Below are 27,003 nucleotides of genomic sequence, written 5' to 3' on the forward strand. Positions count from 1 at the left end.
AAAGATGTAAAAAAAACAACAACGTTGTAAATTTCTCATTCAGGTACATCCAGGCAGCTACCTCCCCAAAAGATGTAGTGATTTTGGTTGACAAAAGTGGGAGCATGAAAGGACTCCGTCTGACGATTGCGAAGCAAACGGTATCTTCTATTTTGGACACCCTTGGAGATGATGACTTCTTCAACATTATTGCCGTAGGTTGCCTTTGTTTCTATGTCTTCTTTTTAAAACCTTTTTTCCTTGCACCTGAACCCCTGCCGACAAACAACAGGCACGGCTTTTTCAGCCCATTTATTGTAATTATTAGGCTCTCAGGTGGTACTTGGATCCACTTATAGAACAGCAAGTATATATTTTTTAAATAAGTATTTATTATCATGTTGACTTTTTTTTTTTACATTTTCTTTTTATAAGAACCAAGGAAAACTTTATCTACATGATAATGCCATCTACTGAAGTGAGATGACCCCTTTAAGAACACTAGTATTTTTTTACCTGTAATGATTTTTCTTAACGAAAAACAATAAGAAATGGATGCAGTGACCCTAAGCGTTTATGGAGCTTCAAAAAGCTGATGAAAAACAGTTATAGCATCCTTCACAGCAAGACATATTACACAGGTTTTCTCCCCTAGGATCATTGCTTACAGGAGTGATTATGGTGCTGCACCAATCATAAGTCTCTCCAGCTCCATAATATATAACTGTTGGGACTGTAAGTTGCTGGATATTAGTGTTGAGTGGACTTCGATCCGGATTTCAGGAAAAACTCAATTCGCCACGAAGGCGAATTTTCCTGGCGCTTCGTGTAACCAATCAATTTTTCCTAAAATGGTGGCTGAAAGTAAAAAAAAATATACCCACCTCATCCACTTGATCGCAGAGAGGCTGTCGGCTCCCATCTTGATTTAAGAAAACCCACCTGCACCGAGCGTGATGTACTCACCGCACGTGCCCAGCGTGACGTCACCACGTATGCCTAGCATGATCATGAGGTGACGTCATCACGCTTGCCGCAGGTCCTTTGGTGGGTTTTCTTCAATCAAGACGGGAGCGGACAGACTCTCTGCGATCAAGTGTATGAGGTGAGTATAATTATAATTTTATCAACCCTGATTAACCCCTGAGCAGCTGAATGTGAGTCACAGATGCCACAATCAGCACTGAATGTGGCATCTGAGGGGTTAAATTATGGGGGGCAGCGCGATCACCGTTCCCCGTCATTGTACCCGCTCCATACAATGGAAAGCAATTTGTGACAAAGTAATTCGTAGCAAATCAAATTTCTTGTCAAAATTCGGAGAAGCGGCCAAATCGAATTTTTCAAAACTTCGCTTATCTCTACTGGATATCATCCAAGACTGAATATATGCCATGTGTATAGACAATAAAAGTAGGCTCACACAGAGTTTTTGGAGGAGGTTTTGAGGCAGACTTTCCTGACAAAGCCATGCAGTAATTGGTTCAAGCAGGAAGGAGAAGTCCTTCTTGTATATTTCTGATTCCTTTTGAATCCACTTCTGACTTTGGCTGAAAAAACTGTAGGAAAATTCAACTCAAAACATCTTCCAAAAAACTCTGTGTGAACCTACCCTAGGGATCAGCAAAGAGTCTCACATCCATGTTCTTCACCTTACGAATTCAATGGACACTTGACCATCACACCTACATACGGTATATCAGGTTGTTGGACATCCCAAGGGCTCATCCTATAGGTTTTGTAAAATATGGAGTTGGTCCCCATTTTGCAATGGTGACAGCTCCCCTTTTCTGGAAAGGATTGTCTCAAGATTCTGGAGTGTATACATGGGGATTTTTGCCCATTCAGATAAAAGAACATTTTTAAGGTCAGGAACTGATGTTGATGAGGTATTGCTGATAATGAGTGTTCCAATTCATCCTAAAGGTGTGCATTGGGACTGAGGCCAGGGTTGTGTGCAGAATCTTGAGTCCATCCTCACCAAAATCTTTAAGCTATGGCTTTATGGACCTTGGTTTGTGCACTCGGGCACAATCATACCGAAAAAGACAAAGGCCTTCTGCAAAATGTGGCCACAAAGTTGGAAGTACACAATTGTAGGAAAATGTCTATCATTAGCATCAACCTTCACTGAATGTAATGGACCAAACCATGAAAACCTCTGTGTTCAGTGTTATCAGGGGATGATCCTCAGCAGGACGGGCACACCTGTAGGCAGTGCATGTAGCCAGCCCGCGTATGTGCGGGCAGGGCTGGGACAAGGCCATTTGGTGCCCAGGGCGAAGATGGCAAACTGCGCCCCCCCCCCCCCCCCCCCCCCGTTTTTAAGAAAGAATCAATGTATGTTGTTTCAAAACAAGAATATACTTAAAGCAATAGAACAAAGGACTGTGGGACTTTGAAAGTCACAGACACTGTGATGTGTAAAGAAGCAATAATTTATTACATAGAAAATGTCAAGTGACAAAAGCTAGCCTACAAATATTAACAAACATACACCATCCATAGTGGTATACATATAAACAACAAAGCAAACAAAAACTGTACAACAAAACATATATAACTGCAATGACACTGTAAACTTGCTGAAAACAGTTGCAAAAATGTCAAGTATACTCCTATGGAAAAGTTAGTATTATGACACAATCACAAAGACACCTTTCTTGCTTTCATAGAAGCAAAATCATCTATGACACTATCAAAATTTATCTCTTTTGCAATTGCATACTCAATAGAAAGAATCCCCCCGGCGGGGGGGGGGGGGGATTGGACTGAGATGACCATAATTTTTTTAATAAAAAAATTAGTTTGTTATTTGTATTACATTATTTTCTTACTTTTTACAGTCTGTGTGTGAGTAGCAGCTAGTGAAGGCAGGCTCCTCGTGGCTTGTTCTTCACGCGCCGACACAGCTCCCTGTAGGCTGCGCGAGTCCTCCCTCTCTCACCTCACACCTCGCCTCCATGGGGGGGGGGGGGCGGCGAGGAAACGCAGAGGAGGAAAGGGAGCCCGAGCCAGGAGCGCAGTCGGCACAAAATTCATAGGGGGAGAGAAGGAGCAGCGCTGACATGGCTGGTGTGGACGGTGTAGGCGGGTGCAGGAGCGCACTCAGCACAGCAAGCACAGCAAGCACAGCAAGTGGCGCTTGGCTAATGTGGTACAGTGAAGCTGTACACTGCTGGCACTTCACCTGCGCCCCCCTCCTGTCCGCAAATGGTAGCGCCCAGGGCACCCGCTCCTTCGGCCCCTGCCTTGTACCGGCCCTGTGTGCGGGCATATCTCCTGCGCTGCAGTATGCAGTGCTGTAGGGGGGACTGGCATCATGTATGAGTTGCCTGGGCTTCTTTTCCCCAGCAGGCATACCTTAAGTGACTTGGCTCACATGTACCTGCAGGGGAACCTTTAAAGGGGACATGTGTGTGTGTGTATATACAGTGAGGAACAGAAGTATTTGAACCCTGCGATTTTGCAAGTTCTCCCACTTAGAAATCATGGAGGGGTCTGAAATTCACATTGTAGGTGCATTCCCACTCTGAGAGACAGAATAAAAAATAAATAAATCAGGAAATCACATTGTATTCTTTTTAAAGAATGTATTTGTCTTGTACTGCTGAACATAAGTATTTGAACACCTGAGAAAATCAGTGTTAATATTTGGTACAGAAGCCTTTGTTTGCAATTACAGAGGTGAAACGTTTCCGGTAGGTCTTGACCAGGTTTGCACACACTGCAGCAGGGATTTTGGCCCACTCCTCCACAGAGATCTCCTCTAGATCTGTCAGGTTTCGGGGCTGTCGCTGAGCAACACAGAGTTTTAGCTCCCTCCAAAGATGTTCTATTGGATTTAGGTTTTGAGACTGGCTAGGCCACTCCAGAAGCTTGATATGCTTCTTATGGAGCCGCTCCTTGGTTATCCTGGCTGTGTGCTTCGGGTCGTTGTCATGTTGAAAGACCCAGCCATGACCCATCTTCAATGCTCTGCCTGAGGTAAGGAGTTTGTTGCTCAAAATCTCACAATAAATAGCTCCATTCATCCTCTCCTTAATACAGTGCAGTCGTTTGGTCCCCTTTGCAGAGAAGCACCCCAAAGCATTATGGTTCCACCCCCATGCTTCACAGTAGAGATGGTGTTCTTGGGATGCAACTCATCCTTCTTATTTTTCCACAACGAGTGAAGTTTAGACCAAAAAGTTCTACTTTGGTCTCATCTGACCACATGACTTTCTCCCATGCCTCCTCTGGATCATACAGATGGTCATTGGCAAACTTCAGATGGGCCTGGACATGTGATGACTTGAGCAGGGCAACCTTCCGTGCAATGCATGATTTGAAACCATGACGGAGTAGTGTTCTACCGACCGTGACCTTTGAAACTGTGGTCCCAGCTCTCTTCATGTCATTTACCAGCTCCTCCATTGTAGTTCTGGGCTGATTCCTTACCTTCACCTTTCTTATCATCAGTGATACCCCATGAGGTGAGATCTTGCATGGAGCCCCAGTCCGAGGGAGACTGACAGTCGTCTTTAGCCTCTTCCATTTTCTAACAATTGCTCCAACAGTTGATCTATTTTCACCAAGCTGCTTGTCAATTGCCCCGTAGCCCTTTCCAGCCTTGTGGAGGTCCACAATTTTGTCTCTGGTGTCTTTTGACAGCTCTTTGGTCTTGCCCATGGTAGTAGTTGGCGTCTGACTGACTGTGGACAGGGGTCTTTAAAGAGCTCAGACAGGTGCTACTAAGCTAGATTAATAAGTGGAGTAGAGCCAGAATTCTTGCTGTTTCTCAGGTGTTCAAATACTTATGTTCAGCAGTGCAAGACAAACAAATTATTTTTAAAATCATACAAATTCTCAGAGTGGGATTGGACCTACAATGTGAATTTCAGACCCCTCCATTATTTCTAAGTGGGAGAACTTGCAAAATTGCAGGGTGTTTAAATACTTCTGTTCCTCAATGTATATATATATACACTCACCTAAAGAATTATTAGGAACACCTGTTCTATTCCTCATTAATGCAATTATCTAGTCAACCAATCACATGGCAGTTGCTTCAATGCATTTAGGGGTGTGGTCCTGGTCAAGACAATCTCCTGAACTCCAAACTGAATGTCAGAATGGGAAAGAAAGGTGCTTTAAGCAATTTTGAGCGTGGCATGGTTGTTGGTGCCAGACGGGCCGGTCTGAGTATTTCACATTCTGCTCAGTTACTGGGATTTTCACACACAACCATTTCTAGGGTTTACAAAGAATGGTGTGAAAAGGGAAAAACATCCAGTATGCGGCAGTCCTGTGGGCAAAAATGCCTTGTGGATGCTAGAGGTCAGAGGAGAATGGGCCGACTGCTTCAAGCTGATAGAAGAGCAACGTTGACTGAAATAACCACTCGTTATAACCGAGGTATGCAGCAAAGCATTTGTGAAGCCACAACACGCACAACCTTGAGGCGGATGGGCTACAACAGCAGAAGACCCCACCGGGTACCACTCATCTCCACTACAAATAGGAAAAAGAGGCTACAATTTGCACGAGCTCACCAAAATTGGACTGTTGAAGACTGGAAAAATGTTACCTGGTCGGATGAGTCTCGATTTCTGTTGAGACATTCAAATGGTAGAGTCCGAATTTGGCGTAAACAGAATGAGAACATGTATCCATCCTCTGATGGCTACTTCCAGCAGGATAATGCACCATGTCACAAAGCTCGAATCATTTCAAATTGGTTTCTTGAACATGACAATGAGTTCACTGTACTAAAATGGCCCCCACAGTCACCAGATCTCAACCCAATAGAGCATCTTTGGGATGTGGTGGAACGGGAGCTTCGTGCCCTGGATGTGCATCCCTCAAATCTCCATCAACTGCAAGATGCTATCCTATCAATATGGGCCAACATTTCTAAAGAATGCTATCAGCACCTTGTGGAATCAATGCCACGTAGAATTAAGGCAGTTCTGAAGGCAAAAGGGGGTCCAACACCGTATTGGTATGGTGTTCCTAATAATTCTTTAGGTGAGTGTGTATATATATATATATATATATATATATATACCTATTCTGAGCACTTCCCTCTACAGATGTGCTGTCCCAGCTAATGGCTCTCATTAAAAATTCATTATTGTATTCTGTTATATTTGTCATCGTCTATACTTAGTGTACTTTGCTGCCATCTTGTGGCTATTGCTATATTTGGTATATTTATGGTTGTAATTGATATGTCATTTATCCTGTAACTTCTCCTCCTCTGTGAGCTCATATCCTGTTTCCTGCAGTCTTTCCCTGTTTGTCATACATGCTTTAAAGAGGTTTTTTCTTTGACTTCTACCATCATTTCTCAAGGTACATTCAATAAATTACTTAAAGACATATCCATTGCAAGTCCCACACTGAAATTCTACATGCAACTGGTGTCACTAGGAGAATTATTATAGCGAGTTCACTATCTTCCATTGCTTGTACAATAAATTGCCATTACAGTCCTCAGAGACTTCTCTTATGTACAGCAGTGGCAGAATAATGGGTGTGGTGGAAAGACCTGAAATCAATAATTTGGATATATGGATAAAATAGCCTGCCCTCCATTCACCGCTATGGAACTGCCAAAAATAACTGAGCTGGTGCTCAGCATTTTTGGACCCCCCCATAACAGTGAACGGAGGGTGGCCGCACTGCTGCTGAGATAGGAGAGGGTCCTAGACTGTGTATATGTTACCAAGTTACTGAGCTGTTTTCACTCTACAATGCATTTTTTTTCTGTCGCAAATACCGTCCTTCTGCATAAACTATTAGCTGCAGATACTGGAAATGTTTAGTCAGGTCAAATATCTCCCTTATTAATCTTTAATTAGCCGGTGGGTAATTACATGGAGCATTATTAGTAAGAGACATAATAATTATAATTGGAATGTTGTATCTCAAACATTTTATTTCACTCCTTTAACAAAGCCAATCATCGGAATTCATTTGAAATATGTTGTTTGGGTTCTAGCAATTAGTTATCTGGCTAATTAAGGTGGCTAAACTGACAAATGTGATGACTAATTATAATTATTATCACATGCAGAAGCAGATATGTCACTGAAGAAGCAATGGGAATGATGTGTTAAATGGCCAGAGGCCTTGCTGTCCATAACAACTACCCATGTCCCATTTCGACGATGAAAACATACTGGGGGCCATTTACTAAATTAGGCGTATTTCAGGCACATATGACGGCGCAATGGTTAGTTGCACCACTATCTGCAATTTCGCCCCTTTCCCACCAGGTCTAAAATTGTGGGCGTAGTGTGGCCGGGGAAGGGGATGGGTGGGGTGGCGTAGAAAAAGGTCTAAATGTAAGACAGCTCAGAAGCTGTCTTACATTTTGAACTGACGCTGGATGCTCCGAAGTTATGGAGAGGCCGGCGCCTCTTCATAACTCTGGCAGCTATGGGCCTTTATTAAGACCGGCGTCTAAAACGCCAGTCTTAATAAATGTGCCCCACAGTGATTAGCCAGAAAGAATAGAATTGTTGATCTACTGTATATCAAATGGGTTGGGTCTGGCACTCTCACCGACAAGCTGTTTGAAGGGACCGTGGGACAGCTCAGAAGACCTCTTTAAGGCGATTCCCTGTTTATATAATGATAATGAATTTCCCTGCATACAGTATTTTTGCAGTGCATACTATTTTTTGGGATGTCAGCACTTTTCTTCCCTATTTCTCAGCTTCACTGCATCCTGGCAGGATGTTTACATGCAGAACTTTCTGTTTTCATAAGCTCCTTGTTGGGTTTTCTAACCAATCCCTGCTGAGGTCAGTTAGCAGAGAGGTATGAAGAAAATATCTATGATGGCGAGTTAGCATGCATCCACACTCTGTTTGCAGTGTACATTGGAGGTATACATTCCCAATAACGTTTTATAGGTTTACAGCGGCATACACCACTCATTAGCTTCCATGTTCAAAAGAAACAGAACACCATGTGGTTTACCTTTCATTTTACTGGACACCTCTGTATAAAATATCATAGTCCACTTTGCTATTTTATGCTGCAAAAACAAAAAAGAATACCAGTATACCAACCAGTATTTTGCCCAACAGAGGTCAAAGGGTCTCTATGCCATTGGGTGAATGTGAGTCTATGGATATATTTTACATATACTTTGGTAGCTTACTGTATGTAGACTGGAAATGCAGCAAGTGACCAGCCGTGATTTGGGTCTGCACACAAACTCTAGACATGCTTGAAGTATCATTTGAAGTATTCCAGCATTCTGAACTTGTAATATAAATAGAGACATTTTAAAAAAATTTGCTGCGAACGCACACAGTGACGGGACTCATAAATGATGACATCACCGCTGTCCCCCAGCGTGATCACATGGTGAGGTCATCATGCTCTCCGCAGGTCCTTTGGCTGGTGTTCATCAATCAAGACGGGAGCGAATGGCCTCTCCACGAAGTGCATGAGGTGAGTGTAATTTTTTTATTTTCAGTCACCATTTTAGGAAAAATGATTTGTTAACACTAAGCGCGAGGAAATTCGGCTTTGTGGCGATCTAATTTTTCTAGAAATTCGGATCGAAGTCCACTTCAGATACTCCGGTTTGCTCAACACTAATTATAAACCTTCAGAAATGGCCTGTTCAGCGATGATATCTTATCTCAGGGGGGATTATAGATGATAGAGTCTGCCTTCTTTAGGTACCAGATCCAGGCTGCAGGAAAATTATATCTATTAAAAAAGCAATATTCCTTCAAGTGGATGGGAAAATCTGACTTTATATAAGGTCAGCTCTCACATTTTAGCCATAGAGTAAATATTCCTTAAAACGATTGGTCTCTCGGTGTTGTGAGGATTTTATGGTTCTTTGCCACACAAGGTGCCGGAATAAAGCTAGATGATTAATGGGCCGCTCTTGTAATGCATAAGGTCAGATCAACGGTGCATGACAAACAGCGACAGAACATGAAGGAGACCTATTCTCCATTCCCTTTGAACTAAAACGCCAAATCATGCAGTAAATTGCAGTGCGGAGTATCATTATAGGACACTGAGTGTTAGGTCCACCATCTGTGTAGATTTGGGACAATGAATTTGGAGCGATGGAGGTCATGCATTCAATGGAAAAAATGCTAAACAGAAATGGAATAGTTGAGTTCAGAATCCTAAAGTTTAAAATGCCGCCGCTGCATCTGATGGAGGCCACCATTTTATTTAGACTTAAATTTATTGAATGTTTCTTGGAACTCTAGAGACACAAGTGAGGGAAAAACTAGTAAAAGCATGTGGGTGGTCATTATATTAATTCCAAGAATTCAGGGGTACAGAGTGTACACAAGTGTAGCCCAAAACATGTCCAGAATTTTACCTGTTTGTATCCTGCAAATAAAGAACCTGGTTTTTAAGAAATCAGCAGTGTTGGATTCTCTTTTTCATCATAGGTTCTTGTGTCATTTTTAGCACACAATGAATTCCAAAATCACAAAACCTCAAAGAGTATGGTGCAATTGCGTTTTTTTCCTCCAATTTCACCCAACATTTTTTCCGTTTTGCAATACTAGTCATGGTGCCATTACACAATACAACTCACCTCACAAACATTAAGACCGCATATGGATATGGCTCTTGGAAGTTGTGGACAAAAAAATCTAAATAAAATGCAAAAATTTAATTCAAATAAATAAATATTATTATTAGGTGGTCAAATTAGGAAGGTGGTCAAATAAAGCTACAAAGCTTCTCATTTTGGTCACCCATACATCCAGCAGCCAGTCACTGGCTACATTAGGTAGTGTAAATGTCATTGATAGGTTGAAAAATAAGGTAGTAGATTGCTAATTGGTCTACAGAGAGATAAAAGGAACATTTCTAATAGCAACATTTTATTCTGAATTGCTATGTCATTCGATGTGCAATATGTTATCAATATGTCTCCAAAATGTAATTTTTAGTTTGTTGTAACTAGAGATGAGCGAAGTTTTGAAAAATTTGATTGGGCAACCTCGACGAAGTTCACCAAGAAATTTTATTTGTTCACGAATCGCTATAAATCAGGTATACCCAGGCCATTCTGCCTTAGGGTATGGTCACATGGTTTGGCTGGTTAGGTGGGGGTACAATATGCAAATTATTGCTGTTTTTGCCTATAATCCCCTGCAGGTTATTTAACAATATACACAGAATATAATTAAGCTCTGGCATACCCACTTCTCCAACCCCAGTGCTGTCCTGCCCTACAGGTGGGAGCCCTTCTTCTGCCATCTGCTTTTCCTCCTTTTCCACATTAGCTAATATCGATGAGAATATGTCATCAGGAACATCCATCTCCTCCTCTCTCTGCATCTTGGTGATTTTTCTAGGACATGGAGACTAGGAAAAAGATGATTTGGAAGAAATAAAGCCAGCAAAAGATGATGATGGTCATAATTAAGACCTGGCCCCCCTAAGGGTTGCAGACTAGATATAATAATATAGGTATTGGTTGGCACACTGGCAGTGGAATAATAAAGGCTTCCATCTTATTGGTATTGAATTACATTTACGGCTGATGTAGAAATAAGTAAATGTAGGAATAAATAAATGAAACTGATGCAGAATAAGTCTCCCTGCACTCTCCCCGCATTCTCCCTACACTCTCCCTCTCCAATATTCTTCTATTAATCATTTTCAGCAACACTGTTTCTAGTGCTTGCCACATCTCTCCTTATGCTCAGCTCAAAGGACAATGTCAGTGGCCACACGGAATGAGGGTTTTATAGGGCTGTGACAGCACAGGGGATGACTATCTGCGGATTAGCTGTCTGCACAGCATTATGGGTGATTTTGTGTTCCCGGCTTGTCTTCTCTACACTTATTTTCACTTTGTAACACGTGCAGCAGCTGCAATTTTAGGAAAAAAAGATTTGTTACCACGAAGCGTGAGAAAATTTGGATTCATTTAGAATTGAAGTTTTCCTAAACTTCAGACTGAATTCCACTTCAAATGCTTCGCTCAACACTAGTTGTAATGTTTATTGGAGGGGTTGGCCTATTTGTATCTGAGGTGGACAATCCCTGAGGTAGGTGACTAAGCACTGATGTCCCCTGTTTTGTTTACCAGGCACTCTTGCTAGCGTCTGTGCCTAGTATTGCAGCTCAGTTCTATACTTTAGCATTGCTGTCCCTTCAGTTGGCTCCATCATGAACTGGATTGGACTCATCTGAAAGCTTGAGAAGCACTCATAGTGTCCATGAATGCCCACAGTCATATTTATGCCAAGTGGTAAACCAGAATACAGTAGGGCAAATAGGGTAAATCTAGGTTAGATACCTAGCTTAACGTATCTAGCACTTACCCTGAGAAGCCTACCCTCATCCAAAAGATTCCGCTATCTTCTGGCAATTAGTGTCTGTACAGAGAATTAGGTATCCATACACATTAGGCCTCATGCACACGACCGAATCCATTTTGCAGTCCGCTGCTCCATTATTGAGAACGAGCATTCCTGTAAATCCTTGTTCCCAATAATTGGCCTGAAAAGCTTGTCTCACCAAAGGGTTGACCAGTAGAATTATGAATGCAGCTCTGGATATCAATAAAGGATCAGTATAAAGTAAACTTTTATTTTTGCAGATTATATGTATATTTACTATATGTATGCCTTCGATGTGACCAATACAGGGCTGACTACTTGTCTCCACTACTAAGTGACATGGCTACATTTCTCAAGTAACCAATAATTGCTAACATAATTTGTAAAATGTTCACACACTAAATCATCGCTATTGTTATAGTAGAATTTACTTTAGATTATACTCTCAGTCCATCAACTATTTTAGTCCTTTGTGTTTACTGTCTTTTTATTCTCTTATTTTAAAGTATAATGAAGAAATTCAATACGTCGAACCGTGTCTGAATGGGACGTTAGTACAAGCAGACAGAAACAACAAAGAGGTAAGAGACTAATTGTATAGAGAAATGGAAAGTGCATTCTTCTCTGTCGTGAAAGCGGCACACTAAAGATGACAGTATTCCATGGCAAGTATTAAAATAAAAATCTATTGTCGAAGGACTTTTCATCCCCTTATTTTTAGAGGACTTCATCATGATAATAAAGCATTCTTGTGTTAAGTTGTTGATAGAGCTGTCTCAAAAAGACAAACTTTTTCCAATAAGTAGCCGCCATGGCGATCACCTATTCATCATGGGTCTGACTTATGTAACCCACACTGTAAGTTGTCATTATGGGTGTGATTTCTGTAACCCACATTGCGTAACCCACAACGGAACCCAGAGCAGGACATATGAGCATTTTATGCAATGTAATAATAAATTAGTCCAGGGGCGTAGCTAAGGGCTCATGGGCCCTGGTGCAAGAGTTCAGCTTGGGCCCCCAATTCCTCAGTGCTTTGTGGCCAGGGGCAAGGAAGTACATAGCATTCTTGCTGCCTGAGGCAAAAATTAAAGCGGCACTCCCCCCCTCCACCACCACCATCACCATGCCAAATTCTTGACCTAACGCCTTCCCTCCAGCCAGAGGTGTAACTTGACCAGCATGAACTTTCTATAATACCAGTGTCTTCTTATGCAGCACAAGGGTCTTTGGGCCCCTCAGGTTCAGGTACAGTACAGACCATGCTCAGAAGCACGAAATGTGAGGCATACTGTAATGCAGCCCATCAAATTAATTGCAGCTGGTTCCATACTATCAAGTTTTCAAGATTTTATGACTTTTATTAATCAATCACAATAAAAATAAATCATTTAAGGGTTTTCCAAATCTTCCCATAAATCAGATTTTTTTTTAATGGATTAAAATTGTACTAGATCAAACTAGCTAAGTGAACAATTTGAAGCATGTCATTAGCCACATTGCTGATTCCAACTATGACATGCTAATGGCGATCAGTGGCTTGCTTGCAGATAAAATCATCTTTTTGAAATATGCAAATTATGCCTTTAGTGCAGTGAGGGCGGTGAAGTTGGAGTTCCTCTCCATTTACTGCCCTGCCCTTGCCCTGTTCCTTTAATTGAGAGGGCCAGGTGAGTTTACTGTGTTTACTGTCTGGCCCTGTCAATCAGCAGTCAGGGAGGGGCTGGGTAGTGAATGGAGCGCAGCAGCAGTGCCGCCCTCATTGCACTAAAGGTATCATTTGCATATTTCAAAGAGACAATTTTATCTGCAAGCGAGCCATGGATCACTATGGGAATGGCACAGATGGGATAAGGTGAGCTAAGCCTGTCTGGCACTATGCTTGGCTGGCCTTGGGATGTTGTAGATGACACACTACTATCTCCTACTTTTTTGCAACATGTAAAGAGGATAATTTGTTATGTCTGTTAGGGAATGAGAGGTGTCAACCATCCCAAATTCCCACATATTTGTCAGATTAGAAATCGCTGAGGAATTATATCAATCCTGCATTTCAGGATTCTGGTTTCAAAAAGTCCAAAATAGGGGTTTGCTAATTTTTGGGGTCCATTGCTCAAAAAGTTTATGATTTTTTTTTTTTTTTTTTTAGCAATGCACCTTCCAGTGCCACCTACAGATGTGGAGTTAAAATTTGGTCAGGATTTCAACGTAGATCACTTTTGTGTCAAATTTATGAAATTCCTAAAACTCCACTCCAGGCATCCCCTAGGTGTACTTTCACTGAAATAGGTGCCATTACAATGCGTTTGCACCAAATTTATCATTACCGTGCACCATTTTTGTAAATTTGGCACAGGTGCACATACCGTAGCAACTCAATCTGAAAACTCAACTCAGATACACCTACAATAGTAAATTCTCCTCTCTACATCTTTCTGTGTAACAACCGGCATATCAATGCATTATATGGATAGCTCATTGAATTCAATAGGATATGTGTAATGCTTCATTTCTCCTGTGGGGGCACTTCAGAAGAATTGAGCATTTGCTGCCTGTTCTTCCCAGTTAACAGTTGATTGCTGGGGTTTCCTGTGATCAACTTAGAATAAGATGATCATTCCAACAGACAATCCCTTTAAGAACTCAAGGGTTTCAGAGTAACACAGTATAACCCTCTTATTTAGAACTGAAAAGTTTAAAATGTAGGGTTTACTGTATTTAAGTTCATACAATAAGTGCTGGTATTTATGAGATTAATGGGTCTTAGCTTTATGATTTCCCTTTATTGAGGGCTCTGTAGAAATAGCAGATCTTTCAGCAGCTTCTCCCTTCAGACGGAACATTCCGAAAGTGCCTCGTAGCGAGAGTGTTGATTTCCTCTGTAACAGAGGGCTTTGTAAGTCACATGATATTTTGCAAAAATACCTCATCACCTTTCATCGTATTTTAATATGTTTCATTTTTATGGACTTTTTGATATATCTCCGAATGCCATTGGAAATCACAGCTGTGAAAGTATTTTCCAGAGCGACCAAATCATCCATAGGTTTCTCGGTCACAAGCAGTTACCTACAGCATTTTCTGGCGTATGGTGACATTACACAGAATCCTTGTTTGTATTAGGTGGACGTGAATGGAAACTGGAGACTTCAATTGATCTTTACTTTGCTGGAACATTCATTTCAAAGGACAAGGGGAAACTCAGAAATACAACGGATGAGGAATGGAGAACATGTCATTAACTCATCATTTTCTTACCATCACATACCAGCATCTGCTCACTGTTGAGCCTGCGAGCGAAGAACACGGGTTCATTAAAATTCATAGTCCGTGAAAGCCATATTGGATACAATTTAGTACACAAAACAAATTTATTCGAAGCATTCCTACAGTACACTGAACACTTCAATACGCTGATTCGTGAGAGGTATAATGAGGTGGGGCGTTATATATCACGGCACTCTGTAACTCCTCAGCTGAACATGGAATTAGTAAAAGGCAGCAAATGCCACATTGACCTTATGTGTGCCCCGGAGATACGCAGCATAAAATTGTAATTCTTGAACGGAACAATGAATTCATTTTTGTCATACTGTGCAGTTTATTTCGTTGAATGTGATCTTTTTTTTAATATAAAAATGGAATGCCCTGTTAAAATTAGGAAGATGTATATTCCATATCCACACTGCACCAGGAAATCACCTCTGCCATGTATCCATATAGCTTGCCAGTTCTTGCCAAGGACATGATGTAGCAGGGGTAACACACACATATTCTTAACTCAAATTTCTTAACTCATCGTGTTAATGCTTAACGCATTTAGTTGCATTTAGTTTAGATAACATGTCTCATAAAGCATATGTGTTAACCTTGCTACATCCCTAATTTATAACTGTGGTGTCCCATAAAACTTTGAATGTGACCTTATTATACTATGACCCCCTTCAGTAGCATGTTCATGAAATTCGTGTCCTTATACTCCTAGTGATCTGTGTTCTATTTTTCATGCCCTAATCACTCTCATTTCATCATCTAAAATTAGGTGCACCCAAACTGAGACTGGAGGTCGGCCTCAAAACAGTTTCTAAAGATTTGATCTTTTCATGGACTTCCCACCTTGTGGTGTACCATAAAGTGCCCAAATAACTATAGGATACCCAATCAATATACCAGGGAATGCAGCTGCACATGCTTTTCCATAGGTTTGGACAACAAATTTAAGATCTGGGGTACAAGTATAGGCCAACAGTGCCCCCTACAATAGCAGTAAGTGAGGCACCCTACAGTATGTGACCAGAAAGGACAGGAATTTCTAAAACTGACCATGATTTCTGCACCTCCAAAAAAGAGGAGACAACATAGTAGTTCCCTTCCTTTGTTTATGGTTAAGCAGAGCTTATGGCTGATCATCAACCTAGGGAAGGCAGCTGCATAAATGTAGCGCATGAGGGCCCTAATTGGGCCTACAATTACAGGGCTACAATTTAGACATAAGTACCTCCACTCTAGTTTTTGCATGTTTCTCTATGGTTATCCCACCACAAAATATCACAATGTCTTTCATATATATTAGTTATCAGCACATTTCCTGAAAGAGAGAGATGTATTACTCCACTGGAAATGATGGAAATGAGATTTGTAAGTCAGTTCTCCTTCCAAAAGAACAAAAATACTAGGTGTCTCAAGAGAAAATTGCCAGTTTAGCTGAGTGGCCTTGGGGGTACTCTAGGCGGTGCTCTTTTTCATTAGGGAGACCAACAAGTATGCATGAGGAGTCTTGCAGTCCAGCCAATGCTGCTCTGTCTTTCTGGAAAACATATGTGCAAATTTTAGTATCTTGCATCTGCAGGCTCCGGATAGGAAAATATACGCTAAAATGATGACATTTACTTACATAATATGCAAAGCAATGTACAGATCCATCTACTGAACTGAGTGCTAGTAAACATGCATAGTCAATCACCCTTCCAACCGCCAGGTCTCTGGATAGTGATCCTCTGTCCACTACAGACTAGCCAATAGAAATATCTGTCTTCCCTGCTTTTCAGGATGGAGCAGAACCACTGCGGTTCCATGGTAGTAAAGTTGACAAGACTATATGAGCATGGAAGTAAGAAGTCAGTCCCCAGAGGGGGAAGACATATGATGCTGTCCAGATGCTGCCCCCAGAAACAAAGATTAGCATCAGCACCAATGGGGACACAGGGAAGCAAAACATCATGAAAAATGTATTTTTTATGCTAGAAACATTGTAAATTGCTCTGCCACATCAATCACAGCATTCCAGGACTGTTGGTATGTACGGTAGATAATTTATGGGATAACTTCTTTAATTTTAGCAAAGCTAATCATAACCCTTCAAATTCATTTATTAAAAAAAATACAGCTGTAAATTGAAATCATTTTTCATGCACTGTAAAATAAGCCTTCATGATTTACCAAGTGGCTTTGCTTGAAATTACAATTACTCCAATCCTGTCTTCAATAGCAATAAACAAATCCAAAGCCATTGATCTAGAAATACCATAAGCTGCAGCAACATAACAAAGCAACTGAGCTCAAAAGCCACGGCAGAACTTAATTCCTATCCAGCTAAATGACAATCCATATTTTTCCAAGTGACACTTTTCATTTGCCGTTATGCATATTTCCACATCCTTACGATGAATTACCCAGTTAATTATACAACAGATCTTTGCTTTGCATGTCATTTACCAACATATTTGTTACTTAAACAGCGTAACACGTTTATGTTCACAATCCTTATTTAGACAAACTAAGTCTGTGCTTGCCTTGTGGCTATTGGAGTATCGAGCTGTTGAACCATGTTTAGGAGGTTAATATGAGCAGAAACTATTTGCTAAAGTGTTCCCAGAAGTTCACATCAGTGCAAAATCCACAAAGATCTCTGGTAAGAGTTTATAAAGAGCTTGATCTTTTGTCTTTAGACTAGAATATATGAGATTACAAACATGGCGGCTTTGTTCCACAAATAGCACCACTGTAGTCTTTGGACTGTGTCTGGTATTGCAGCTTCAAGTGAATAAAGCAGGGCAGCAATGGTGGATATGAAGAGGGGAGGGATGACTCTTTGGCATTTAAAGAAAATTTTACGCTGTATATATTGATAGATCCTTGAAAAGACAGATGGACATAATTTGATGCTGACTGTTGGTACCTTTTATGGCATGAAAGAGCATGATAGATGTAAAAGCAGATATTTATGGAAAAGTTAATTCAACATGTTTAGATAGTTGTTGGTAAAATTGGAAAGTTGGTTATGTCAGTGGCCCATGCTAGCCGCTCCACCGCTCCACCAGGCGGCACCGCTCCACTCACCATGCTTTGTGTTCTCCAGTGGCTCGGACCCACTAACCTCCCACAGCTTCCTTGCGTCAGGTCCAGCCACAGGGTTCTTTTGCACTGCTCTCTGCAGTTAGGCCTCTCCAGTCCACCTCCAGGGAGTTCGACCCCTGGCTCTTAAAAGGCCAGTGCACATGCATGCTAATTTTCTCCAGCCCATGGCAGGTCACTTCAGGCTCCTTAAAGCACCTTCTTCTGTGGGAAGCTTGCTAATTCCTGCAAAGGTGTAGTCTGTTTGTCTGCGCATGTACCTATTCTCCTCAATTTATGACTTTTATTCTGTGCTGCCTAACCTGACCTGTACCTGATTACTGCACTGACCCTTAGCTGCTTGTCCTTTCTTTGGACTGTCATTTGGATTACCTTTACTCTACCTCCCCTCACCTCAGTGCTCCGCATCAGAGTCTCTGACCCCTTTAGGAGATAGTGGCCTGGTGGCTCCACTGCAGTGAAGACTAGATCCCTATATAGGGGTTAAAGGGTGACCTGGGGACTGCCAGGATAACAACCTTAGGTTTATTTTAAAGTCAAATGTTTTTGGTTGATGCAGGGGTTCAACACCCACTGGCGTAACATTATGACAGACTAGAACCATTGGGTATGCACCAACTGTTATGTCTTCAGGGAAAGATCATTTTCTGCATTGCTGAATTCCCTTGTGCTTCGCAGTAATGAATCGATTTTAAAAAGAAAAACCTTTCGTGACAAAGTAATTTGTCACTAAGTGGATTTTTTTTGTACATTTCGGCGAAGCAGCCGAATCAAATTTCTAAATATTTCTCTCATCCCTAAAAAAAATATTTATATACAGTAGAAGCCTTCTCCTATTAGTCCCAAAGAACTGATTTTCAACCTTATACCAGGCCAGATTTCTCAGGTTTGCTGATTAGACCATCTGGTCCCAGAAAATAGAACCTTAATTTTATATCCAGAATTAGAGATGAGCGAATCGAAGCTGTCAAAGTGGAATTCGATCTGAATTTCATGAAAAATTTGATTCGCAATGAATGCAAATTTCCTCGCGCTTCGTGGTAACGAATCGCAATTTTTCCTAAAATGGCGGCTACAAGTGTGAGGACATGGGGCAAGGAACTCTGGGAAGGTAGGCTGACCCATAATGTCATGCATGCAGCCAATCAGCAGCCAGCCAGCCCTGTGATGTTACATTCAGACATTTTCCAGCGTTCTGAGTGCCGGGTTAGACGTTGCAGGCGCTAGGGAAAGTTATACTGAAAAGCTCATTGTGAAAAAAAAAAGCAATTTATAAGTGCAGGGAAAGAAACATTATTCAAATTGCAGGGAAACGATAGTGAGGAATCATTTCACAACATCTTAGTGCAGGGAGAGACGTCTGAAGTCACTAGGGACAGTGCTAGAAAAACCTCATTGTGAAAAAAAAAAAGCAATTTACAAGTTCAGGGAAACACTATACAGCTCTGGCATTCCAGCAATTTGTTCTTGTTAATGTGGTGCAAGTGCTATGTTGAAAAGCCTTTAGTGCCCTATATCTGTGGAGAAAGATAAATATGTACGCATTTCACTTCTGCAGTTATTTGTGTTGAAAGAGTTTAGAGGCCTATTTCAGTACAAAAAGGAAAAATATATACACATTTCACTTCTGCAGTTATATGTGATGAAAGCGTTCAGTGTCCTATTTCAGTACAACAAGGAAAAAATATATGCACTTCACTTCTGCATTTATTTGTGGTGAAAGAGTTTAGTGGCCTATTTCAGTACAAAATGAAAAATATATACACATTTCACTTCTGCAGTTATTATTTCAGTACAAAAACAAAATATATTTAGCGTTCACTTTTGCAGTTATATGTGGTAAAACCTTTAGTGACGTATTTCAGTAGAAAAACAAAATATATTCAGCATTCACTGTTGCAGTTATATGTGGCAAAACCTTTAGGGACGTATTTCGGTAGAAAAACAAAATATATTCAGCGCTCAGCGCTGCAGTAATATTTGTGGTAAAACCTTTAGTGACGTATTTTGGTAGAAAACAATACATTTATTCTGCGTTCAGTGCCGCAGTTATACGTGGCAAAGCCTTTAGATGCGTATTTCAGTAGAAAACGAAAAATGTATTCTTATAAAAATGTATCCTTATTAAGTATGGGTCCACGGGTTCACGGAAGCAGTGACGGTAGCAGTCAGTAAGTGCGGAGTGTTGTCTGTAAAATCACCTACTCTCCGGTGTGGCAGCTTTTTGTACAGCCTCCAGAGGAGTTCAACATGGCCATATGTAGAATCTGTGGGCAGAAGGTGGTGTGGCCAGTGTGCCAATGTTGGCACCATGGATCTGCGTCAACATATACAGCGTCACCATAAAGTGGCCTGGGGGAACCGTGGCTCCGATGTGGTGGTCCAGCCTGCCGCAGCAACCGCTGCATCACCCAGTGGCACACTGCACCTGATTTCAGGCAGTCAAGGCTCCACCACCTCAGGCGAAGGGAGCTGTCTGTCGTTCCCATCGTCTGCTCGTCCTGATGCTTCTGTTCCTCCTACTCCTTGTTAGTCATTCCGTCAGCAATCGATCACCAAAGCGATTGCCAAGAGACAACAGTATGCGTGCACTCATCCAACGGCACAGAAGCTTAACGTGCTGCTGTCCAAGTTGCTGGTGCTGCAGTCCCTCCCTTTCCAAGTGGTGGACTCTGTACCTTTCAGAGAACTGATGGCTTGTGGCGAGCCGAGGTGGAGAGTCCCAAGCCTTTAGTGACGTATTTCAGTAGCAAAGAAAAATGTATTCAGCTTTCAGCGCTGCAGTTATATGTGGTAAAATCTTTATTGACGTATTTCGGTTGAAAAACTAATTTTATTCAGCGTTCAGCGTTGCAGTTATATGTGGTAAAGTCTTTATTGACATATTTCGGTCAAAAAACTAAATTTATTCAGCGTTCAGCGCTGCAGTTATATGTGGTAAAACCTTTTGGGACGTATTTCGGTCGAAAAACTAATTTTATTCAGCGTAGAGCGCTGTAGTTATATGCGGTAAAATCTTTAGCGAAGTATTTAGGTTGAAAAACAAAATTTACTCAGCCTTCACTGTTGCCGCTATATGTGATAAAATCTTTAGTGACGTATTTTGGTCGAAAAACTAAATTTATTCAGCGTTCAGAGCTGTAGTTATATGCGGTAAAATCTCCATGATAAATCTGCAGTGTGGGGGCCCTGTGTGGCTTCTACACACTTTCAAAAATAATCCTTCAGCGGGGCAAATAGATGCCGGAAGACCAGGACGCTCCATGACCTTCCCAGGAGCTGCTGTCAGGAGCAGCGGTTCATTTCTGAGACGTTCGTATAGTGCGGGGGGAATCCGAAGACCCTCTCCATCTCCGTGCACCACAGGATGTCCTCCTTCCCATCCATGATGACTGGGAACCTGTGAGGTTTTCAATCTTGATGAACTTCGCAACTCTTCCGGGCTCCAAGCTATCTGGAAGCTTTGTCTTCTCATTGTCTGTAGCTACTAAAGGCCTGTTCATGCCAGGCAGGTTCCCCCAGAAGTATCTGGCTCAATGAGCAGTCAATACCACACTTGCATCAATCTTGACAGGATTCGTCTCCATGTGGAGAGAAATTGATTTTTGGAATGCTTTCTCCATCGCAACCACGTCGTTGAATAAACAGAAGACTGGCAGATTCTCTCCTGTCTTAGGCAAGACTTAATTTTTATTATTAAATTTATTAAATATTTGTTATTAAATTGAACCAAAACTTGATTAAAATTATAAGAAAGTAAACATAAATTCGCCAATATATTATCCAAATCTTCGAAGGAAATTCACGAACAATCAATTTGCCAAGCCTTTTGTGCCGGAGAACGTGTATTATTAAATTGTCTTTTAAGCAGCACTTTATAAAGTTGAGAAATTTTAACCTTCTGTTCTGTCCCATATTCACTATAAATGAATAGACGAAGCGGCCATTCTGTGGCCTCCTCATGCTGCTGCCACCTCCGCAATCTCTCGTCATCGTGCCACTCTGTGGCCTCCTCATGCTGCTGCCACCTCTGCAATCTCTCGTCGTCGTCCCACTCTGTGGCCTCCTCATGCTGCTGCCACCTCCACACTGTCACCTTGCCACTCTGTGGCCTCCTGATGCTGCCGCCACCTCTGCAATCTCTCTTCGTCGTGCCACTCTGTGGCCTCCTCATGCTGCTGCCACCTCCACACTATGTCACCTTGCCACTCTGTGGTCTCCTGATGCTGCCACCACCTCCCCACTACTGCCGCCGCCTCTGCACTCTGGCATTGTGCCACTCTGTGGCCTCCTACTGATGCTTCTGCTGACGCCACCTCCAGACTCTGTCATTGTGCCACTCGGTGGCCTTTTCCTGATGCTGCTACTGCTGCTGCCACCACCTCCAGAGTCTGTCATTGTGCCACTCGGTGGCTTCCTCATACTGATGCCACCTCCACACTCTGTCATTGTGCCACTCGGTGGCCTCCTCATACTACTGCCACCTCCACACTCTGTCATTGTGCCACTTGGTGGCTTTCTCCTGATGCTGCTACTGCTGCTACCGCCATCTCCAGACTCTGTCTTTGTGCCACTCGGTGGCCTCCTCATACTGCTGCAAACTCCAGAATCTCTCATTGTGCCACTCGGTGGCCTTCACATGATGCTGCTACTGCTGCTGCCGCCACCTCCAGACTCTGTCATTGTGCCACTCTGTGGCCTTCTGATGCTGCCGCCACCTCCACACTGTCATTGTGTCACTCTGTGGTCTCCTCATGCTGCCACCGTCTCCAGACTCTGTCATTGTGCCACTATGTGACCTTCTGATGCTGCTGCCACCTCCAAATCCTCTCATTGGGCCACTTTGTGGTCTCCTCATGCTGTCCCCCCTCCCCCACTTTATGACTGGCCCTCTATTTTGCCTTTAGGCCTGGCTGACATCATAATTTGTTTGATCCTTCTTCTGATCTGTCAGAAGGAAGGAAAAATGAGATGCACACCGGATCCTGTCTGTGTAGCAGCTGTAAGGCCTGTATGGTCCCATCAGAATTGGCTTATGATTTGGTAGGCAAAAGCAGGAGTGGGTACAAAACACAGAAGACATGCAAATATTCCATTCACTTGTCATCTCTGTTTTAGATCCACTCCTGTTTTTTTTGGCATTAACAATACTGATGGATTATTGAGCAAATGCTGACCGAGTGAAGGCGGATGCTCCACAGACAGGATGCATTTTTTGTGGGTTATTGTTCTGACGGATCAGAGGAAGGACAAATTAATCAGTGACGTCAACACAAACTTACTGCTGACACCCTCGCCACTCTGTCGGAGGCGCTCTACTTGTATAAGCGTGTAATAGAACAGGTTCTGTAGACATCTATGTGGAATCAGCTGACAAGGGTGTAAAAGGAGTGCGCTTCTTCTTGACTCGACCTGTAAGGCTGAGTTCATACTGGAGTTATTTTGTCAGTTTTGGCCAACTGAAGATCGACCAGGTTGTAGGGTTTAGTATTACAATCGAAAAATGTTTTTAATTGCAAATAATTACCTGAGCCTTCAGTCCACCCCTGCTATGAGGTTCCATCCATTTGATAAAGATGGCTATAGTAATTCAACCAGTTGTCTCTTAACCTATATTATATTTGGTGATTTATTTATTTTTATATGAAAATACTAATAATTTTTTCCTTTTTCTTTTTAGCACTTCAGGGAGCATTTAGATAAAGTTTCAGCCAAAGGGATAGGAATGTTGGACGTAGCACTGAACGAAGCCTTTGACTTGCTGAATGAGGTTAGTATTGCATCTATGGTGCTTTAATTCAAAATGATATATTTTGCATCGTTCATATACCGCAGTATCTGACACCTTTTGCTTTGATTGTTCTTGAACACTGCACATCTTAGCATGAGCATAGGACAATATGAAGTGTTGTAGTTTAATTACTAATTAGGTGAAATACTATTATACTTCCTACTGTTTATGCAGAACCATTTAAATTATGGCTTGGATTTATTGCTATTGTTGTTAATAGCTTGTTATTTTACCATATATACTAGACAATGAGAGCTAGCAGTTTTTTGGGTAGTACAATGGCGTTCTTCAACAAGAGCCTCAAGCATGAAAGCAACCTCACCATAGATCCACCCCTTAATATTCTGCCCACCTTTACGCAAGTGTCTTTGCTCTTTGAATTGCTTTTCCAAAAGTAGAAGGTCTACTTTAAAAATGGAATTGCAGTTGATAGGGGACTTGATGTCCATTAGGGTGCTATTATACAGTACCCCAGAACAGGCTACTTGCAAAAAGGTTTATTGTTATTACTGTATGCTAATTGGTCTAATGTAGTGTTCTGATTTACTGCATTGTCCGCTTGATGGTTTTGTATGGATAAATCCGGGTTAACAATCCTGACTGTGTCCCTTCTAGGATACTAGGAGATGGACTTAGGTCCGCCCCTAGTTCAGTGAGTTGGAGTCTAGCTGAGAAAGAGAAAAGAGGTGGATGTGCTCACTCCTCAGAAGACTAGGCCTGAGTCACAGAGATTTACTGTGTCTTAGAGATTTACGGCAAGAAAGCCATTGCTATATTAAGAGTACTCCAGAAGGAGAGAGGAAAAGAAGAAATAGAAGGTCCATAATCTGCAAGGCCGTGTACTGGAGTCAGTCAGAAAAGTACTGTGCTTGTTTAAGGCAGAGATGTTATTGCAGTCAGAGGGACTGTGCTAATACACCCTTCTACATTTTGACATGGCATGGCCAGCCGTCTCCTAATTCTGTACCACTCAGCCAGGGAATTGCAGGAGAGCTTCGCAAGAGCCTTATTGTTTGTTGACATCAATAAATTGCTATTGGGAAAGATTTGAACTGTTTGGAACTGTGCCTTGAAACTGTTGGATGTACTACTACTCCAATCCTGCACTTTAGTAAAGAGAAACATTTATTTTCTACACTGGCCTGGCTACTTACTCCAGCACCATTCGCTGCACCTACACCTCCTGCCTTGTCCACCCACAAAATGCCTAACACCAAAGACCCCCCAAATACCATCAGGCAGGAGCCCCAACATCAGGGTGTGCCTCGTAGGAAGAAAGGGTGCAGACTTCTGTCACTGTCTTCCCCTTGGGAACATTGGTGTGAAGATTACCACCGTGATTTGTGTGAACAACTGTCACTGCCAGAGCCACTACTACTCCCATCCTCCACGCCACTCCTCCTGGGCTAGCAAAAACACTTCCCAATCTCTGGGCAGTGTGAGCAACGATGGATGAACACATTAATTAGTGCTCGTTTGCACTTGTCTGATTTCACAGGACAATGCAGACTTTGAATGAGGGAGGAACGATTGCTACCACAGTTGTTCCTGCCTAGTTCTGTTCTATTCCTTATCGGCAGCACATCCCTGATTACACAGGGACATGTGCTGCTGGTAACCAATATCTTTCATCCTGGAAAGATATCTATCAGCTGACAAACGAGTTCACTGGCAGATTGGCTGCAAGAATTGTCTGATTCTGACCAGTTCTGAAGGAGTTTGGGTGCTTTACAGAGTGGCTTTTCCTTTAAACATCAGTGAGGATCTTGGTTTATGAGGCCCTGCTGATCATACAGTACAGACCAAAAGTTTGGACACACCTTCTCATTCAAAGAGTTTTCTTTATTTTCATGACTATGAAGGCATCAAAACTATGAATTAACACATGTGGAATTATATACATAACAAACAAGTGTGAAACAACTGAAAATATGTCATATTCTAGGTTCTTCAAAGAAGCCACCTTTTGCTTTGATTACTGCTTTGCACACTCTTGGTATTCTCTTGATGAGCTTCAAGAGGTAGTCCCCTGAAATGGTCTTCCAACAGTCTTGAAGGAGTTCCCAGAGATGCTTAGCACTTGTTGGCCCTTTTGCCTTCACTCTGCGGTCCAGCTCACCCCAAATCATCTCGATTGGGTTCAGGTCCGGTGACTGTGGAGGCCAGGTCATCTGGCGCAGCACCCCATCACTCTCCTTCATGGTCAAATAGCCCTTACTTTCAAAGTTTTCCCAATTTTTCGGCTGACTGACTGACCGACCTTCATTTCTTAAAGTAATGATGGCCACTCGTTTTTCTTTACTTAGCTGCTTTTTTCTTGCCATAATACAAATTCTAACAGTCTATTCAGTAGGACTATCAGCTGTGTATCCACCTGACTTCTCCTCAACGCAACTGATGGTCCCAACTCCATATATAAGGCAAGAAATCCCACTTATTAAACCTGACAGGGCACACCTGTGAAGTGAAAACCATTTCAGGGGACTACCTCTTGAAGCTCATCAAGAGAATGCCAAGAGTGTGCAAAGCAGTAATCAAAGCAAAAGGTGGCTACTTTGAAGAACCTAGAATATGACATATTTTCAGTTGTTTCACACTTGTTTTTGTTATGTATATAATTCCACATGTGTTAATTCATAGTTTTGATGCCTTCAGTGTGAATCTACAATTTTCATAGTCATGAAAATAAAGAAAACTCTTTGAATGAGAAGGTGTGTCCAAACTTTTGGTCTACTGTATTTTACAGGATAATTTTACCTTTAGTTTGTCTTATGACACCACTTAACAGATACTTTTCAGCAGTTGCCATTGTGGGCATGGAGCTCGAGGTTAACTTGAAGCCTCCACAGCTCTGGTGAGCAGGACTACTGGCAACTGGGGAAAACACTATTCTTGTGTGTCAGAAGAATCCTGATGGAAAGGAGTTAGTCCTCTCAAGTTGGGACAATACTAATCCAAATGTATATGCTCCTTTATACTGGAAAAAGAATGGAAATTATCCAGTTGCGAGGAAAATTTTGTAAAAAAAAACAAAAAAACGTTTTAGAATACACCTCCCCAACATCAGCTATTAGATCACAAACCAAATGTTAAGAATTACGCGACTGTGAAATATGCAACCCAGACCTTCTAGTGATAATGTATGGCTTCACCAGTCTCACAGTATAGAACTATATTCTGGTTAACATTATCCTGAGATATAATAGTATGTTTCATTTCTTTGCAGTTCAATCACACAGGAGAAGGAAGCATCTGCAGTCAAGCCATAATGTTAATTGCTGATGGAGCTGTTGACACCTACGATACAATATTTGCCAAGTACAACTGGCCAGACAGAAAGGTGAGTTAAGTTATTACATAAGGAGCACATGAGAGTGAGATGAAGACTGGCCATAGACTATAGATAGCTTGTTCAGCCGCCAGCTATCCCTCCAAACCTCCTTTAAACGTGTCCACTTTGCAGAGTGTGCATGTGTTATAAATGTGGAGAGAGGAAAATGCCATTATCTCTGGTGGTGGATTATCCATGTTGAAATCCAACAG

General features: G+C 41.9%; 1 protein-coding gene across 1 annotated transcript in view; it reads left to right on the forward strand.

Moving 5' to 3' along the window:
• The window catches only part of CACNA2D3 (calcium voltage-gated channel auxiliary subunit alpha2delta 3), a 959,782-nt gene that overhangs the window by 404,248 nt on the left and 528,531 nt on the right, over positions 1-27,003 (forward strand). The window contains exons 8-11 of the mRNA XM_040407724.1: positions 44-194; positions 11,822-11,896; positions 23,350-23,439; positions 26,687-26,800. Coding sequence (XP_040263658.1) covers positions 44-194; positions 11,822-11,896; positions 23,350-23,439; positions 26,687-26,800 — 430 coding nt within the window. The remainder of the gene's footprint in view (positions 1-43; positions 195-11,821; positions 11,897-23,349; positions 23,440-26,686; positions 26,801-27,003) is intronic.

Source organism: Bufo bufo, chromosome 9 (genome assembly GCF_905171765.1).
Source record: "Bufo bufo chromosome 9, aBufBuf1.1, whole genome shotgun sequence".
NCBI classification, from domain to species: Eukaryota; Metazoa; Chordata; class Amphibia; order Anura; family Bufonidae; genus Bufo; species Bufo bufo.